Genomic DNA, 19,804 nt, shown 5'->3' on the forward strand with positions numbered 1-19,804 from the left:
AACCCAGTTCCATTCTTTGGCAAGATGAACAATAAAAGTCAAAGATTATTAAGGTAGAGTTTTATTTGCAGAAATATAATATTGACATCAGGGACATCGAGGGAAAAGGTATTTTAGTAGCAGATGCATATTCCCCGTGTATTATTTCATGTCTACGTTGTATCCATCATAAGATTTCTTCTTATGTTATTTTATTTTATATAAACCACATGTATAACTGACCTATGGTTAAAAGAGTTTTATTATAAAAATCTCTTTTTATTTTATGGGGAAATGTAATGTAGTTTCAATTTAATTGCGTGTCTGTTAGATTTACTTTTTTTATTGCATTACATGCAATATAATTTGTTTACTGGATTTGATATTGTACACAGATTTCAGTTTTCCTTTCGACGTAAAAACTAATAAATGATTCAGTGTATCTTTTTGATGACCTTGTTCCTAAATCAGTGACATTTTTGGTAAACAACTTTTTAAAATCTTTTTTAATTCTTTCTGAGCGTAAGAATCATTAAGTTAGGTCAAGGGCACAGCTGGTCGACGTGATATTTATTATGTAACGAATTTCCATTCCTTCTGGAAGTTTTAACTCTTGACCCCCATCTGGGAATATGTTTTGCGTTGTAGTTAGTCTTATAAACGATGCTATGATAAGAATTATGTTAGCCGTCCTCTAACACTTGAGACGTCAAGTTGCTTTATGTTGTGTCCAGTTTGGGCTGAGTTTTTATTTTCTTCAAGTTATTGAAATTCATGTGATTAGCTTCCATGGAAATACATAAGTGCTCTGATAATTCTTGGACAAATACGTTCCCTGGAAATTATACAGAATAAAAAAAATGGAAATATATTTTCTGTGACTCAACAAGAGACTGTTGACACATCAGTACAACGCTGACTATTACAGACATCACCGCCTTCCATCTTGGATTTCATCGGGATTTTAACTCTGATTCACTTAGAACTTTTCATGTATAGGACTTGTGTTTTTTTAATGTTGTGACTCTATTTTAGACTTAATTCGCAATACCGTCAGTTCCTATTTCTTTTTATCTCTTATTATTTTAGGGAAAAAAATTATTTGTTAAATTTTACAAAGCTTGCTGTCTTCACGCTTTTCTGTTACTTATTTTAAATGCATAGACTCGTAACAAGCGCCATGCAAAAGGTCATTATATATATATGATCAATTAAAAATGATCAATGGTTTCATATCGACCAGCGATATCAAAACCAAACAGTTGAAAGTAAAATGATAAGATGGTAAGGGCAAAATATAAAGCGTCCCGATCAACGGGGATTGTAAATGATGTATGTTAATAAAGATTGATGAAAAGTGTTTGAAAACAAGGGACGGTATATACAGTACATAAAAGCTCAAGGTGATGACATAACAGTTATAGCTTAGAATAAATGTTTACTTCTTTCAGGAATTCTATAATACAAATGACGTTTACTGTATAAAAAAGTTTCTTCATGTCGTGCACATTCTAGCACTGATCGCGCGTAGGTTGAAGGTCGAAACACTCCACCATAAAGTGTTTAACAGTAAATAATTCATTGCAAGAAACACACTCTGGTGGGTCTTCGCTTTTTAGTATGTGGGAGTGGGTTATATAAGTGTGACCGATTCTAATTCCTACAATGACTACCTCCTCCCTACGGATGATTCTGTAGGAAGGAGTCCATTTTCCTAGGTTTGGCTTGATGGCCTGACGTTTATTATTCACTGCATCATTCTATGATGCCTGCCACTTCTGACGTAAAGACTCTTTGATATTAGGTTTAAAATCAGTATACGGGATTTTGAAACCAGATGGTTCTTTGGATAGGGCCATTTTAGCAGCGTGATCTGCTTTTTCATTACCTTTAATACCAATATGGCTAGGTAACCAACAATATACTTTATTGTGGGAGGGACTCAGCTCAATATTTTTCACGAGAATATTTGTCAGTACTGGGTTCTCCAGTTTTCTATCGTGTAGTGACAGAAGTACTGATAGTGAGTTTGAGAAGATGATGCTGTTTACAATATGCTGTTCTCGATATATTGCAGAGCAAGGTGAAATATTATTGTAACTCTCGATACTGCCAAATATATTAACGTTGTCCATTCGATGCTATTATGGACAATCCAGACATTGGTATCTGAGATTGTTAGCCCACGCAACGAATGAAGTGATATTACATATCCATTAGTCAATCACGATGGCTTCGTATTTTTCGCCGCTAGAGCCTATTGTACCACCTCTGCGAAAACTTCAGCGATATCATGAAGAACGACCTTTTGCTGTGTATTCGTTCGCGGAATCGAGACTATAATATCTTGTCTACGTGTATCCGCTGGACGATAACACAGTGGAATCGGCAGCGTTGGAAATCTTTCCAGCTGAAGCTCAATTAGTCTATTTCGAAGTAAATCACGTACATTCTTTGGTGATACAAGTATAATTATAGATGTTGGTGTCGGTGTCGGAGACCCTAGTTGCTTCGCAACCATCGTTGATATATTTTACCACAATTTGCTTCACTGCGTGTTGGAGAGATTCTTTTCGATACCGTACATCAGATGATAGCACAAAATGATTCATCATCGTCGGCGAAGCCCTCAGTGAAATAGCCAGACCGATACAGGGTCGCTCCTACTGATATAGTAAATCTCTTAAAAATATTGCCGTTATAAACTTTTTCTCGCGGAAATTGTGTGACTATGCCAGTCCACGCGTGTGAATCAATATGATAATTATTGGTAATTATTGGTGCGCCTTAACTTCAATATTTTCTAGAGTTACAAAAATTCTCGCTGTTGTTTTATTTAACTTTTGGAAACATTTTTTCCCAACACTGTGACGTCATCTACTTTAGATCTTTTTAATAAGACATTTCTCCCATTCGTTTATTTATTTATATTCCCGATTCTATAAGTCCATTTGCTTGTCTCGAGTTCATAAAATGCTCTGTTACTTTCTGAGCCACACAATTTACCGAGCCGATCATTATTGGTTGAAGAGCATTAATATCAGTAAAGTGCGTAAACTACTGCAGATCAGGATATGCCCGTGAATAATACGGCCTCTCAACACCAGTCAGCGTCCCTGGTGCAAAATTGTTGTCCACTGTGACAACGCTGTTATGATGTCGTGATTCTTTGACAGGGTTAAGTTTATATCGGATAATCCGCGTTTGGCCACCTTGGCTCTGGTTTTAGACAATAAAGTATATCCTGAACAGATAATTTCTCGTCTGTAAGATCATTATTAATAGTCCTTGCTCGTTCGTCATTCATGGAGGAATCAATAGGAATATCTTCGTGACCTATCCTGAATGTTGAAAAAACATGAGCAACACTATCTTGATTAAACTCATCTTAGGCCATTCTGATTTAATCGTGTAACTGTACTTAAATGGTGGACGTTTCTTATCTTTGGTTAATCTATCGAAATTAAACTAGTGGTTTACTGTGGTTCAATCTCGGCCAATCATTTTCTTCTCGTTCAAAAAATCTCAGGTTTTATCGCAGGTTCACTCGCAGACAATCTTAAAAATTTCTTAGCTGTTTCGAACATTTTAGTCTCATTTCGTAAATTTTCTTTTTGACCTTAGAAATGCTGTTTTTACCCCGGTGAGATTAAAATACTGTTCTCGCAGTTGTTTTGTAGCTGTTCACTTACTCATTATTATATAGAAGACAATAGTTTTCTCTAATTGAACTTTCTCTAATTAGAGGTAATGAAAATATTAATAGTTGTAAATAGATAATAATAGGATCAATCACACCATGTGGTAAAACTATCAGTGGTTGTTATTGTGGATATCCTTTTTCTAGTGTTCGCCGTGAAAGCCATGGACTAAAAAACCATGTTTGATATGTGAGTCTGAGTTAAATGGAAAACAGAATTGTGCGTATCATGTGGTGGACGAAAATATCGAGCGGTGGAAAGATTAGGAAATAAAAAATGCCGATGACGATCTTGAAATAAAGAACGCCAGGGATTACATCGACATGTATATTAAACAATAATGTTAATTAGATAGTTTAATATTTAATATACGAATGGAGCAGGCTGAAAAAGAAATTAATGTTGAATTTGGAAGACGTCCAGTATTTACTCAGAATGAGACTAACAGAGCTGGTGTTATCAGAAATTGCAAGAACAAAAAAATCTTGACAATGTCAGTAATGTAGGCTACATAGTGATTTGTATTACAATACCTAGTAGCAAAAAACAAAAAACACTAACTTTCACACCGATTAGTGTATGAATGCTTCAATGGCTTGATCAATGTTGGTCTTGTTATCGATCACATTATTTCTGATAAACAATGTACAGGCTCTTACTGTAAGAGAAAACATCAAACGTGAGGAGTCGGCGAACATGAAATTAATGCAAGACCTGTTAAATCAATATATTTAGACACAGGCGAAATAAAAGCGTTTTATCAATGGCAGCCGATGGAAAATATTTTGATATTCTTTCAATTTCACATTATCGCATCGCAGAAGGTGTACATAATTTTGCTACATCAAAAACTAAAATGTACTTATATTACACAGTAAACATCTTCACTGCACCTTCATATAAGCCTATGATTCATAGTTTGTAAAACAAATCAACATCTTTGTAGGCCGATATTGCAAAATGGTGGCTTTGTTGGCTGGTGGTAACTAGCCTCATTTTTGTCATTGATCGTCCTTGATTTTTTTAGGACAGGATTACAAAATGGGACCTTAACGGGGGTTGGGGGTTGTGTTATTTTTAAGTACACAGTTCCTAAATTTTACCAGTTCTGTGCAATGGAGTAGTATGACTTCAGAATTATTCGTGTATTTTGTAGTAAAATAAATAATAATTCTGAACTACCTTTCTAAGAAGCACACAATAGTGATCTTGCTTGTTTTTGTTTTCTTTCCTTTGTTTCTTAATTTATCCAGTTGTAAGGTTTAAATTATATGGTTTAGTTTTGTCATTCATATACTTGAATTTTTTTCTGTAGTAAGGTAAGTGGCTTCGTGCTGTCATGCACTTGTCGAGAGTAGGTGTTCATAATAGGTAAATAATGAGAGCACAATAAAACAAAAACATGAAACAATTCGTGAATCATTGCATTTCATTTTGAATGCTACGATTATCTATTTTAAATTAGCTAGTGGCTTTAAGCACTTATTATTTACATATTTCCATCATGGTTTCTTTTATTTACAGAAACCAGATATCCATTATACCAAAACATTGCTCGTTTTACATGACGAAAGAAAAAGAATGGAAAATATCTATACATGCTGATAAAAATCCAACAGTACAGTATATTAGACAATTTTACGGGACATCCCCACACCAATTCATACTTCATTGCTCTCTTAATCGAATAAATAATGATTCATAAGAAACAAATGAAACTCTTGAATAAATGAAATAAACGATTCTTTGCATTAACACTAAACCGCTAAACGAATTGAACTTCTCTCCATTTTAGACTGTCTTTTGATTTCCTCTTAGCATAATAAAACTTTGCAAGCAGAGATACGAAGATGCCGTAAGGATTTTGCTTTACAAAGAAAAGAGATATACTTAAATAAAACGTGTCTTACTGTCTTTATAGCAATGAAGAAATTAAAATCAACCACTTACCATCTTGCGAATGTTCTAGCCTTCATGAAACGCTTAGATCGCATTGTACTTCCCATCCTGTCAGAAAAGGTTTCCAGTTTGTTTTCATACTTATTGAAGAAGAACTTTCCAATAATGAGAACGACGGCAAAAACAGTGAATCCAAGAAGTCTGTGGGAACCCTCATCTCCAAAACGATAATACATAGCATATCCAAAATATGCAAAATAAGCAGCAGCCAATATAAGAAGGATTATGTATTTCATGGTTGTTTTCTTTGCTTTGATGAAATCGTAACATTCCGTTTGCAGCCTTAGAACGCCGCGTTGGCATCTATTTAGGTCTTCCTCTTTTTCACTGACTTGTCCGTTTTCCATCTGCACTTCGGGATCTAATTTGACTTGCGCATTGGTTTGTAGGGTATGAACCGTGTCATAATTTGCATTGTTGCGTTCTACCTGAATGCACAGAGGTGGTATTTTATTGATCCTTCCCAACTAATTGTGTAATAAAGAGGAATATGATTAGTGACAATTGTGACCTATTATTTGTATGAAAAATATATATATATATATATATATATATATATATATATATATATATATATATATATATATATATATATATATATATATATATATATATATATATGAAGACAACAGATATACAAGTTGACAGATATAGAGATAGATAATCATATATATACCTTATGACTATCATCCGACATGATGGAGGGGTTCTCGTAGTCTTCTGTCACGAAGGAGGGATTCTCGTAATACTGCCCTTGCTGCTCTGTCTGTGAGAGACTCTTTAAATGTGTCAACTGAACTCCAGACATGGTGTATATACGTCGATTCGGATCGTCTATACTTATCAGAAAATGACAAAAAGAGATTGAAAGCCATATAATAAATATGATTTAATTGGGTACATTGCCATTGTATCTAGGCTGCATCTACTGCGATATCGCACATTGCGTCTACTTAACTATACACGTTACAAATTGGATTGCCCTTTCCAAATGAATGCTATTCTGGGTATTTTATTTTTAAGACTCTGCCAGTAATATTGGTGAGTACGCTGCGTTTATCAGATGTTTATTAATAAACGCAAATTAAATATTAATAAATCTGACACGATTATAAACAAAGATATTTAAAATTATAAAGTTCCAAACATAGAACTATCAACAACAATTAACTCAACGAGAAAAACCTCAAACATGAATTTAACAAATGGAATTTCAAACAAACGTGAGTTATGTCCTATCACCGATCAACAAAATAAAATTATATGATCTACACCCCAATATAAACAAAATCTTGAATGTATCGTTCATACAGCGATATTGAAATGCATGTAAATTTGAATGTATCGTTCATATAACGACATTAAAATGCATGTAAATTTGAATGTATCGTTCATATAACGACATTGAATTGCATGTACATTTGAATGTATCGTTCGTATAACGATATTGAAAGACATGTAATTTGCTCAGATAGCAATAGTGAAAATAACAACGTGGAACACAATATATATAACTATCGTGGCGACCATTTGACGTCCAAGATGTAACTCCCGTTCCACTCACTCTAGTCAATGGCCAGAGAAGCACCCATGCACGGTCTGCCCCTCTCAGCATGTTGAAGGATCCCTCGAGAGCCCTCACATCAATCACTGACCCGATGGTCGCGAAGCCCTGGTCCATCGCATCGAGAAAACCAGTATACTCTTCCGATCCAACGCACCATAACACAGCGTATACGTAACACGAAACCACAATGAGTTATGTGACTCTACATCAAAACCATTATAAGGCATTGCATCATGTATAAGGCAGCTCTCCAGCTGGATATTTGCTCCAGCAAAGGGGTAAGCTATCTGACAAGACTCGTCGTAATATAATTTGGTTATATATAATTTGCTATATATGTACACTAGCTGTGACAGATATGCGCAGCTAGGTACTTAGGTTTTCCCGCTGGAGCAATTTGCACGTGCAGCATGGTCTGAGTTTCGCTCACTATTTTGAAATAGCTAGAGCCGAAAAAATATACCAACCTCAGGTGACGCTCTATGCGGCAACGAAACCCGAGTACATTTGGACAACATATACATATTGATATAACTCGTACACAATTCCGTGACACTGCGTTACATCCGGTGTCCCCCAGAGGTACAATTTAACAATCAAAAGAGCGAACAGTAAATCTGGCCACGACTTTGCAAATATATCGAAGGACAAGTCGACAGGAATCAGCACACATACTTACTATGCGATTTTGTCAACATTACGATTATTCTCATCTCCATAACCTTCATCATCATAATAAAGCTGCTTGAGTAACACATCAACAATTTAATAGACCCACCATTAACGTTTTTGAGAGCTTTCTGATTTGTAACGTAAACAAATATGACCCTCATATGGCTTGAAAATGTACTCTTGCGCTGATTTGTAGAAAATCTAAGCCCGTCATATTTTTGAGGGATTTTTGTACCATGAGATTAAGGAAGGAAACTCTTTATCCGTCGGTCGGTCCCTGTACAATTATGTTTTTATGGCGGTTACCAATTTATGATAAGTAAATATAAACAATGTATGTCAGTCTTTTCAACTTACCAGTGTGGCTGGAGACTTAGATAAGAGATCTTTATAGATTTGTTAGTTTCGTTTGCAAGGTATTTGAGAAAAGTCAGGCGGTCAGGGATATTCGTTTAAATTCCTACAAATAAATCACAGCTTTGAACTTGCACGAGGTAACACAATTTCATTGCCTTTTCATCGAAATATTCGGAGGCAAATTTCTGTAATCACCAGTCTCAAAACTATAATATTGTGCAACTCTTCCACTGACGTGACATGTGCAAGCGTACATACGATCATCTCTTTCGAAGAATTGTTTGTCTCTTCATCAGAGATATACTTAATATTCCAAACTGAACACCCTCCGAGCTTCTGTACATTTTTATCGACATGCTCCTATTGCACAAAATTGATACACCATTTTGTACATTGTAATGGAAAAGTACTTTTTCTCTAGCGTGACTGACAAGATTGATACCTCTGGTAGAGACTCCAATGTAAAACATGTTACGTCATAGCCGTCTTTTCTTAAAGCAGCGCACAAGAAGACCGCAGGTGAATAGTTGAAGAAACAGTTTTAAATTGGGTATTTTAGATAGATAAACACTTTGAAGGTTACATTGTGGTTAAAACGATATTGAGAAAATGAATTTAAAAGCGCGTCAGAAATATATTTGAATTATATTAGAAGGGGGTAGGCCCAAACATCAAGATGCTTACTTTGGTTTTGGTTGTTTTACGTTACAGTAATACAATCAGCTTATTTAGTGCAGAGTCTTTATTTGTTTTAATATAACGAAACTCTCCTGCTTAATCAATGTGTGTTATTTGCATACGAAAAGAGCAAACCTTATAGAGTATATGACATAGGTTAGTGTGCGCGTCGCATTGTGCACACTATGTGGACTCAGTGTTGTTCAAACGCAATATCGCAGTGTACATTGTAACATCCTATATACGAGTTAGGGTAAAATGACGAACAGTCTTGATGCTCATGCTGTTTATAGACTACATAACACACAGTGTGTGTGTGTGTGTGTGTGTGTGTGTGTGTGTGCATGTGTACTCATAAAGTGATGACGTATACACAAGGAAGTACTGCTCATTTACGATGTCCTACATCTAATGTATTTAAGATATTTTATAACAGTCTATTGAATATTATATCTCCAGTTGTTAAAGGGTATTTGTTCTATTAATCGACACTTATATTTAAGAAAAACAATTCCGAAACAAATCCACTTTATTTAAACTAAAATAAGTATTCAATAATTAATTATGAACTGAATGTTTTTCACTTCATATTGCTTTCAAAGTTCTAGTAGCTTCGGAAATTACCAGTGCTTTTGCATACGAAGAAAATAGCACTTAATGCGTCCTTAGCACTTAATACGTCATTCAAATAGTCATATACAATTTTCCCCACTGCCTAGTCCGCATAATTGTTTTGTCTAAATTATTTAATTTACTGTGAAAATTAACCAGGAACTAAACTAATGTAACGATTCAGTTATAAGCCCTACTAATCTCTGTTTCCACTACAATGAATTTGAAGCGTCTATACACCATAATCTCTCCGGTAATGTGGACTACGGAGGCCACAGTGTTTAATATGTGCGATTTCTGCTGTTTCCTTCATCACAATTTAGTTTGAGTCTATATATTTTGTAACTGTTTCCTGGAATTGTTTACATTGTGCGTGGTTGTATCACTCTAGGATCAATACAAGGGCTGACCATTGAAAGAAAATATTCTCTAAAATTGCTTTGGATTATTTCTGAATGTTTCATATATTCTTTCTTTTAAACTTGATTTTTCACAAATACATTCACAAGTTCGTATGGTCTTGCATTAGATCACACACCTCTTTCATCCGTAGTTCTTCTAGTTGCCATTGTTAATCTATTAATTCTGTACATAATATAGAATGTTGATTCACATGCAATTGTCCGTTTGTTCCTTATTGCTCGTTTTAATGGTGCAAAGTATCCAAGAAGAAAACTATTTTCCTTTATATACATCTTTTTGCGTTCTATTTCAACTCTTCCAAATATGTTCTGTCTTTTTCATTAATTAAGTTGCGGTCATGTTTCTAGTAGTCATCTTGGTGCTGTTAACATCATATTGTTCCTATTGGTCAAATTCACTATTTCTTGGCACTGTTCAACTCCTTTTCCAAGGCATGGTGTCGATCGGTAAGTTTTGTTTATTATTTAGCAGCTTCATAAGATATTCACCTTCTAGATTTGCTTTGGCATTTAATAGATTTGTGCGACGGTGTACGAATGCTTCTTCTTTGGCCCATTCTTCGTAGTCTTTAGAGTTGAGTGGTAATCTACTGTCACGTTGAAGTTTTCTAAGATATATTATAGATCGCAAATATATGTTTTAGTTTTTCTTTTTTTTGGACCAAAATCTGAATTACGGATGATTTCTTCTTGATGATATCTTGTTATCTTGTCAGTTATAACTAGATTGTAATGGCCATCTGGGTAAAGTCCTTCAAACACTACTGCTACATTGACTCATGGCAAGTCAGGTATCACACGTGTTTTTCTTATTGGTGCCTGCCTGCCTGGACATAACGTTCATAGCGTATGTTTCATCTTTGCCAGATTCATAGACTAAATCGTAGTCAACAACTTTCATATCCATCAACCACTTTTGAAAGTTGCTTTATTAAAGATTGCCAGGACCAGTTAGTGGGACATGATAATATTAAATCATGGTGCTCCTTGAAGGTAGATGTTGAATCGGTTCTTAGCCATATTTTACTTTTAGTGAATCTTTGTCTGGTTGGCTTCTTCTCCTTTCTGTGTCTTTCATAGTTCTGTGGATGAAATGCACAGGTTGAAGACATAACTCTGTTTCTTGAAATAGTTCAGCAGACAGTCTTTCATTAAAGCTGGCCTCATATTTCACAAGTATGGATCTGCTTGGATTAGAGTACTATATTGCGTTATCATTTTTGGTATTGTTTCTCATCTTCTCAAACATTATGTCTTCTTTCTGGCCTTTTTGAACTTGACTTCAGTTCTTGTGCTTCATAACGGGGTATACCGTTGGATAAGTATCCAACCATGCTTTGGAAACTGCAAACAGTTGCTTTTAATTCAGATGATTTGCACTCTTTGATGGCCGATTCATTTTATGGTGTTGGTTCCAGTCCAGTCTCTATAATGCGTCATACATAACATTCAATTTATGTTACTTCGAAATAACATTTGTCAAAACTGAAAGTGACTCTGATGTCCTTTTCTCTCTGTAAGATGGCTCTAAGTGTTTGGAAGTGCTATTCCTATTTGCATTCTTCTATACGTATTCCATATTACTGATTCGGAGCATTTTGGAATGTCCTAATATTCTATACATAGTTTCAGAGAAGAGATTTTGAGGTGATTTAACTCCAGACACTACACGTTTAATGTCATTTGCCCCATGGTATGCTGTATGCAACACCATCTCGCGATTTAGGGCCTAGTGTGAGTTGAGGATATCCTTAAGTCCAGTTTGTACAACACCTTGAAGTCATGGCAATCAACTGTGTATGAAGGCCTCAGCTAATGTATGATTCTGCTCGCTGGATGGTTTGAATGATTGCTTATTTAAGTGCTTTATTTCAGCGAACACTTTAATCGGAGTGCCATCCACCATTTACCTTTCCACGATGTTGCTGCTACTGCTTTTACGATTACAAGTGCTGACTTTCAAGTCGTTACCGGCAATATTTCTTACAGATATCGTCTTGTAACATGTGTGTATTGCAACATATTATTTCTATTCTCATTGCCAATTAAAAATTATATATCTGGTCCAGAGGTAAAGTGACGATCAATGTTAATACTAATGCTATTTATTGGCTACGTCACACACAGTGTGTACTCATGAAGTGATGACGTCTACACATTGTAGTGCAAATTGCTTACGATGTGCATGCTTTATCTAATGCAATGAAGCCATTGTATAATCATCTACTGGATGTCATACACGCAATGTGTTGTGGTTAAAAGACATCAATTATATTTACAGCAACAACATGGATTTGCAACTTGCCTTATTGAAGTAAGTTCCTTGTCCAAAAACACACTACGGTAGCTGACCCGGAATGGTCATGCGGTAGAATTCAAGCCCTCACGTAGTACCTCGGGTCTATTATGCATCCGCGGTCACGCGGGTCTTTGAACTCATAAGTTTAATTCGAGTTTCCGATTGTTTAGAACTTTTCAGGCTGAAGACGAAACAAATCTCATTAAAGCGAGTTATCCAATATATGTCGAAAATTCCAGGACTTATTAATGCAGGAGGTATTGGAATGTTATTTTTCAAATGTCTTTTGAAAAAATCAAGAACATTTATTCACTCGTAAGCCAAATAGGTTACGTGAAACTCGACTAACTCCGGTATGATATGGTTTATATTTCTTATTAAGAAAAACAAGCCACAATTATTTCATACATTCACTAAAGTTTCTCCACAGAGGAGCACAATACATAGTGCAGCAATAAGATTTGAATAACATAATTTTGATATTCAATTAACAATTCTTAAATTTACGTAGAATCATGTTTGTTCGAGTACACAAAAATCGGTAATATCTTATCATATCTTCTTTATCCGACCGATTGGATTTCAAAATATGACCCAAATAGGTATAACTGTTGACATATGTAAGAGCATTGCCGTTAAGATGTACAGCGGGAGGAGATGGTAATTTGAAAGAAGTTGGCTGAAAGACCATGCATCCTAATTTTTTGGTATTATAGATGATATCTTTCTCAAATGCGTATTGTTCACATATCTTTAATAATTTCCTTAAACCTGTGATAGAAGAACTTATCAATGACATATCATCAGCAAAACTAAAATTGTTCAGAAGCAACGCATTTAGTGGCTGACGTAACCCCACGTAACACTGACCCAGCTTATGATTTAACTCGTCTATCTATCTATCTATCTATCTATCTATCTATCTATCTATCTATCTATCTATCTATATTAAATAACAAAGGGGAAAGAATACTCCCTGCCTCACCCAATTGGTTACATGGAAAGCGATGGATATTACATTTCCCCATCTTACATAATACAACTGTTTGCCATACCAGTTAACTAAAGTATGAACTATGTAGACAGGTATGTTAATATCAATCAACTTTTTAAAGAGTGTCCAGTGATTGACTCTATCAAATGCTTTGCTAGCGTCTAAAAAGCATGCAAACACTGGGCTGCCATGTTCTACATAATAGTTAACAGTTTCCTTAAAGGCATATATGCAATAAATCTGTTGAATGCTGTTTTTTAAAACCAAACTGATTACCGGAGATTGTGACTTCACATCTTTGCAGTATGATGCATTACAGTGTTTTGAAATAATAGTCGTAGGACCTATAGGTCTGTAGTTATTTTAGTCCGCCAGGTTACCAATTTTGCTCTTTAGTAGCGGTAAAATTGTAACTTTTGTGAAATCATCTGGTACAAACTGATGCACAAACAGACAATTAAATAAAATCATCAATAGCACACGAAGTCTAGTATCAGAAAATATAACATGTTCCACAAATAAAAAAATCTGATCCTGGACATTTACCGTCTTTTTGTCTTGTAATTGCACTTTGGATATCAGATAATGTGATTACCTCAGTACGAGCAGAAGGGGTATTCAATGCTGAAAGCACATGCTTCTTATTCGATTCATTTTTAACACTACTGAGTAAGTCTTCAAAATGATTTTTCCACATGTTGCATATATTATTCTGACCATGGTTCCCATCAATGCAGATTGATAGTTTATTGGAAGTTGTCGTAGTATTTTGCTTAACTTGCTTCCAGAAGTCACGTTGGTCGACATTTTCAAATTTTTGTGCTAGCGAGTCTGCTCTATGAATTACTTCCTCCTTCTTACATAATCTAAGAGCATACTTAAATTGTGCTCTTGTTTGGCCCATTTGGTTACTGAGATGGTAGTGACGAGGTTTACCTTTATCACGCCACATAAAATAAGCATTTCGTGCAAATTCATGTAGTTCTTTGACACAGTCATTCCACCCTGGTATAACCCGGTGACCGCGTTTGGATTTACTAGTCAAGCTATTACCAGAGTTCGACAAATATTTTACTATATCACTGTATAATCCATTTATCTCTTTCATATGCACCCGGTTAGTGCAACCGTGGTCATTACAGATCGCAGCACAATGTGGGATCTCAATCATGCTTAATAAGAACGCAGATGTCCGAGTATAATTCAGTTTTTCATCAGAAGTAAGGTCTGACCAATTAATGTTGTATTTCAAGTTTAAGAGTTCACTGGGGCAATAATCAAATCTGGGAAGCAGATCAGTCTTAATAGTCATTAAAGTAGGACGATGGTCGTACCCTACTAGGGTGTGAAACTGATCATATATGAAATGATCAATTTACCTAAATATAGTTGTCCATTCAGTTAAGGGAGAACACATAGTTCAAATAATTATAGAAAAACAAAATGAAACTTACCTAACTCAGTAAATTTTATGCATTAGGTTCGTCGTGTACGTGAAACATCAAAGACATCTCGTGTAATCAAATAACGCCTGTTATGATAAATTAACTACATTTGGTTAGATTACTTAATGTGAGCTTGATAACCACACACCTTAGTCCTACTGGATAAGTTAGGGATGTACTGGACAGGAAAGATAAACATGACGATGAACAATGTACCCATATTTATATCTATTACATAGAAAGTATTATTCAAAGCGTGTACGCTGATTGTTTCTTTCACGCCCAAATGGCGGGAAAACGGGTTGATTTCTAGCGATATGTGCTATTTTAAACGTATGGGACTTTTCCATATTACGGGGATCTTTCATTATAGGTGCATATACATGGACGAATGACCCAAACGTAGAGACGTGTCTTGATCATCAAACTTAATTTATATTAAAATGTTGTCGTTCATCGAAAGTCTTAATCTAACTATAATTACTTTTATTCGTCAAAATATCATTGATTATTGAAAATGTACAAGATGATGCATCGATTAAGAACACATATCAGGAAAATTATAAGTTAATACATTTCTGTAATTATGTACTCTTTACTCTATTGTGTTATACCAATACCCAAATGTATTTTTTATGATTGTGGATAATCCTCCTTAAATGTGGAATAAAAGGTCAGTGTGTGTGTGTGTGTGTGTCTGTGTGTGTGTGTCTGTGTTTGTGTGTCTGTGTGTGTGTGTGATGTATTTGTAACGTAGCTTTAACAATTTTGTTGTCATATCGCCCCACCCAGTTACGTTATCCTGGCACCAGGCCGACCAGTCCTAACACTAACCTCATAATGCTGAGAGCGAGGGAGCTGTTAGTACCATTTTTTAAATAAGTATTTGGTATGACTTGGCCGAGCATCGAACCCACGACCTCCCGTATACGAGGCGGACGCTCTAACCACTAGGCCACCAGACAGAGCCTGTGCCATTGAACATTTGCATTAAGATTTTGATTAACGTGCTTTAATTTGTCTATATTTTCGAAACATCTTGATAGATCCTCGTCATAATTGGGGCTAAGACAACCTATTTTGCGACATGCTTACTCACTTCTATGATCCTGAAGTCAAAGTCGCAGCAGAAGCTTTTCAAATTTGCCTTCATCACCGTAATCATCCAGTAGTGTCCTATTATGCAAATAATGCAAAATCTGTGTCAGATTTATTATGTCGTCTGGTCGCAAATTTTGCCTGTAAGACTCTTTCAGGGACTATAGGTTGTGTTTGTTTATGGTGTAAATTTATCACGATTAGCTGATTTGAAGTGGCTACCTAATGGTGAGTATGTTTAGATGTGATTTATGCAGTTTCTAATATACATCCGATGCTTGCCAACTCATCCTATACCTTATTTGATCACCATATGTCTAACAGGCGACAAATTTGTTTATTATTGTAAATAAGAAAGTGCTTGAGAAATTTCCGTAAGGTTGCAGAAATAATTTGAACAGCTTCTCATAAATGGTACAGTTTATATGTACATACATTTTTGTTTTAATTTCCCTCAACATTATCGTTTTGGCTTTAGATTGTATCCAACTGACAACACATAAATTAATGTTTACTTTTTATACTGGTTATGACCTCATTTCGTACTTTCACAATGTTTCTTTACTTCTTAACTTTTTTGTACATGAGGTGAATGGAAAAAATAAAAAGAAGATATACATGATTTGCATGATTTACAAAATAATATTTCTATTTCAATCCATGTTGTTTTATCTCCACCCGACGGACAGACGCATAAATAACGTAGACAAACAAGCATGCAGATAGACAAACTTACAGTTATACATCTAGAGAGCTTCTCCAAAATTATAAAGATATAAAACCACCCCGCGTGTAACTTGGATGCTTATGGGAAAAGACGTCTTAATTTCTCTCTTGGTTGACATTGCTGAACTGACGTGGTCTGTGACAAAGGACAAGTGGAATACATTATATACTGTATGCATCGCCAAGTTTCTCACCGCACTAATAAAAATTAAAAGAAGACTTTAACTTACGCTTGAAGCCGGCTGACAGCCAAGAATTATAAGATTATATCTAGGTGTACTGAACACTCACGTAAAAGTTGTTTCCGCTATCTGTATACCGAGACTGTTTCGTGAATGCGAACAGTTTGAAACTGTGTTTTGTATAGGACAGATAAATCAATAGATATATGTAGAACTGTAATAAATCTACATTTAGCCTACGTAAGGCTGGAGTTATTGCATGTTTAAAAAGAGATCTACACAGTTTTAAACAGATATAAATAGAACAGGCATGGCCAAGTTACAATGTCCTCACTTGAATCCATTTCAAGCGTGGAAAATGTGAAATGGAAAATAAAAAGTTGTAGTATTCCAATATATCTTTCTTAAAACAGAAACAATACATGCGAGAACTTGTACCCATTCATAGAAAATCATGGCAACATATGGCAAGTATCAATACTTTTGGATATTGCTTGTTGCGATGAGGCAGTATTTATTTCGAAAACCAAATCACAAGATACATTTTGTGGTTAATGTATACATTCTTTTGAAGTTGTAGATGTGAATACGAGTGACGGATAAAGTTTTCGATTTCTTTTAAGTGGCGAAGATAGCGTCGGATCTGAAGATTTTGCAAATTTTGCAGCCGTATTAGTTCCTATTTCAAGGTCGTCGTGGGCGGTACAGCTGCAAGGCCAAGACCGTATAATTTCATCCAAAATAAAAACGTAATAATGACAAAATCGGGAAGTGAATAAAAAAAATGATGTGTTTGTAATCAGTCGTCTTCTCTGCGCATGCTAAGCCTTTAAAGATCAGAAACTGGCTTAGGTTTTATTGGCTTGACGAAAGACAAGACAAATAAAAACCAAAAGACCCAGTAACTAGCTAAATAAATTTAGAAGCCACCACATAAAAAAACATAACATATCATTCAATTTTATAAAAGTATTAATAAATAATTCACTTACGAAGCACCTATAAAAAGCTAAGGAAACCTCAAAATCGGATGTCCTAGATGTCCTTAACGAACCGAGTAATCAGCTAGGATTCCTGTCCTAGATATCCTTAACGAACCGTGTAACCGGCTAGGACTCCGGTCTCTTGCTAAATAAAGTATAAACAACATTCAATCTCTAAAAACATCAATTAATAAATAACTTAAAGAGGTAATATCTAAAAACTTATAAATAACATAACGTAGGAAACACACCCTAAACACCTCGACTAGTAATACCATAATAACCTTGAAAATCTCTCTTCATACATGATATCTACTAAGAACCTCTATAAACAGCATAGAACATCCCCCCTCTTTTTAGAACATTTTGAAGAAGAAAAAAAAAATCTCGAAAAAAAAAAAACAAAAAAAAAAATCCACCAGACAAATGCAACAAGAAACCAGCGATGTAAAGCAAGCAGGACCGTTCCCGAGCTCTCCTTCCCACTAATGACAGCCAACCATTCAACTGTAGGGACCTTTATGGACCCACAGATTGAGGCCAAACTATCAGGGTTCCTTGAATCCATAAAAGCCTGGGGGAGGTGGCACCATTCCCTTCCCCAGGAACAACTAGCAGGCTGCGGTGCAGTCAGAAAAAAGTGGCACATGCACAATTGTGGGAACGCTACTATAATTAAACTCAACAACAACAACAAAAAATCCGTTAATTCTGACAAATGCTATCATAATTCTGACTAGGGATTAAGTGAAATGGTCATCAATCAATAACAAAATACCTAAATAAACAAGTCCATAGTATGATATGAAGTCTTTGTAGTCAAATACCTAAATAAACAAGTCCATAGTATGATATGAAGTCTTTGTAGTCAAATACCTAAATAAACAAGTCCATAGTATGATATGAAGTCTTTGTAGTCAAATACCTAAATAAACAAGTCCATAGTATGATATGAAGTCTTTGTAGTCAAATACCTAAATAAACAAGTCCATAGTATGATATGAAGTCTTTGTAGTCAAATACCTAAATAAACAAGTCCATAGTATGACATGATGTCTTTGTAGTCAAATAAATTAGAATATTATCATTTTCATCTCACTCAGTATAAAATAAACAAATTTCTTGCCTTCGACCTTTGAGGATCATATTCATCGTGAAATATATGCTTTGGTGACCGGATAATGGCTATTGTTTACACTGTTCCAAACCATACGAGGAGGAAAGCATTATCACATGCGCAATGCAAATTTTGCCATTGATTTCTGTACTAAATAGTTCACATTATACAACATTGAAGTGATTTATAAACTCGAATTTGCTGTATATCACTGTTTTCATCTGCACTGCCGTATTTATTTTCTTGGTGCAACAGTTTTAAGGAACGGATTTTGGTTTGTATCTGTACAAATTAAACCTTATAGACCTAACATTTATTGAGAAATGGTAAAAAAATATATGGTAGTCAGTGAATCTAAGACAAAGAGCATTCTTATCGGAACATCTAAAAACATTTGCAGTTACAGATGATATTTCACTGTGTATTGATAATAGGGCAATTGAAAAGTAAAAGATGAGAACAAGTAAGAACTGATAGAAGACTTAAGTGGGAGAAACAACATGTATGTATGTGCCTCACATCTAAAATGTTATTGCTTAGTAGAATACAAAAGTACATGACACAGGACTACAAAATTCTTTACTATACTACTTATATATTTCCATCAATTGACTACTGTTCAACAAGATTTGGAGATTGTACTAGTTCCCAACCAGACAGAATTCACAAGCTTCAAGATCGAGCAGCGCGGCTGGTTCTTAATATCAACATTGATGCATCATTATCAGAATTAAAATATTAGGGATAGACGAGAGAATAAGTTTCTGAATCAGTTCTGGTTTTTAAATGTATCAAATGAGGTGTTCCCGAGTACATGACTAACTTATTCATCAAAATGTCATCTACCTGTAATCTAGGATCAAATTTCAACAACAATGTAGAATTACCAAACCTTTGAATTCAACAGTTCATAGGAAGTCTACATTATTCGCGGGATAAAATATGGAGCTCACTTCTTCCTGCTCACATAAGATCTGCTGATTCAGTTAAATCCTCTAAAACTGTACATCCAA

General features: G+C 35.1%; 1 protein-coding gene across 1 annotated transcript in view; it reads right to left on the reverse strand.

Annotated features, from left to right (window-relative positions):
• Positions 1-16,851, reverse strand: part of LOC149775966 (solute carrier family 28 member 3-like) — a 51,293-nt gene extending 34,442 nt beyond the window's left edge. The window contains exons 1-3 of the mRNA XM_089941442.1: positions 16,801-16,851; positions 6,316-6,478; positions 5,631-6,106 (exon numbers count right to left, since the gene is read on the reverse strand). Of these exons, the coding sequence (XP_089797568.1) occupies positions 5,631-6,106; positions 6,316-6,447 (608 nt within the window). The 5' untranslated portion in view covers positions 6,448-6,478; positions 16,801-16,851. The remainder of the gene's footprint in view (positions 1-5,630; positions 6,107-6,315; positions 6,479-16,800) is intronic.
• Between the last annotated feature and the right edge of the window lie 2,953 nt (positions 16,852-19,804).

This window comes from Sinohyriopsis cumingii, chromosome 18 (assembly GCF_028554795.1).
Source record: "Sinohyriopsis cumingii isolate HCF-2022 chromosome 18, ASM2855479v2, whole genome shotgun sequence".
Lineage (NCBI taxonomy): Eukaryota > Metazoa > Mollusca > Bivalvia > Unionida > Unionidae > Sinohyriopsis > Sinohyriopsis cumingii.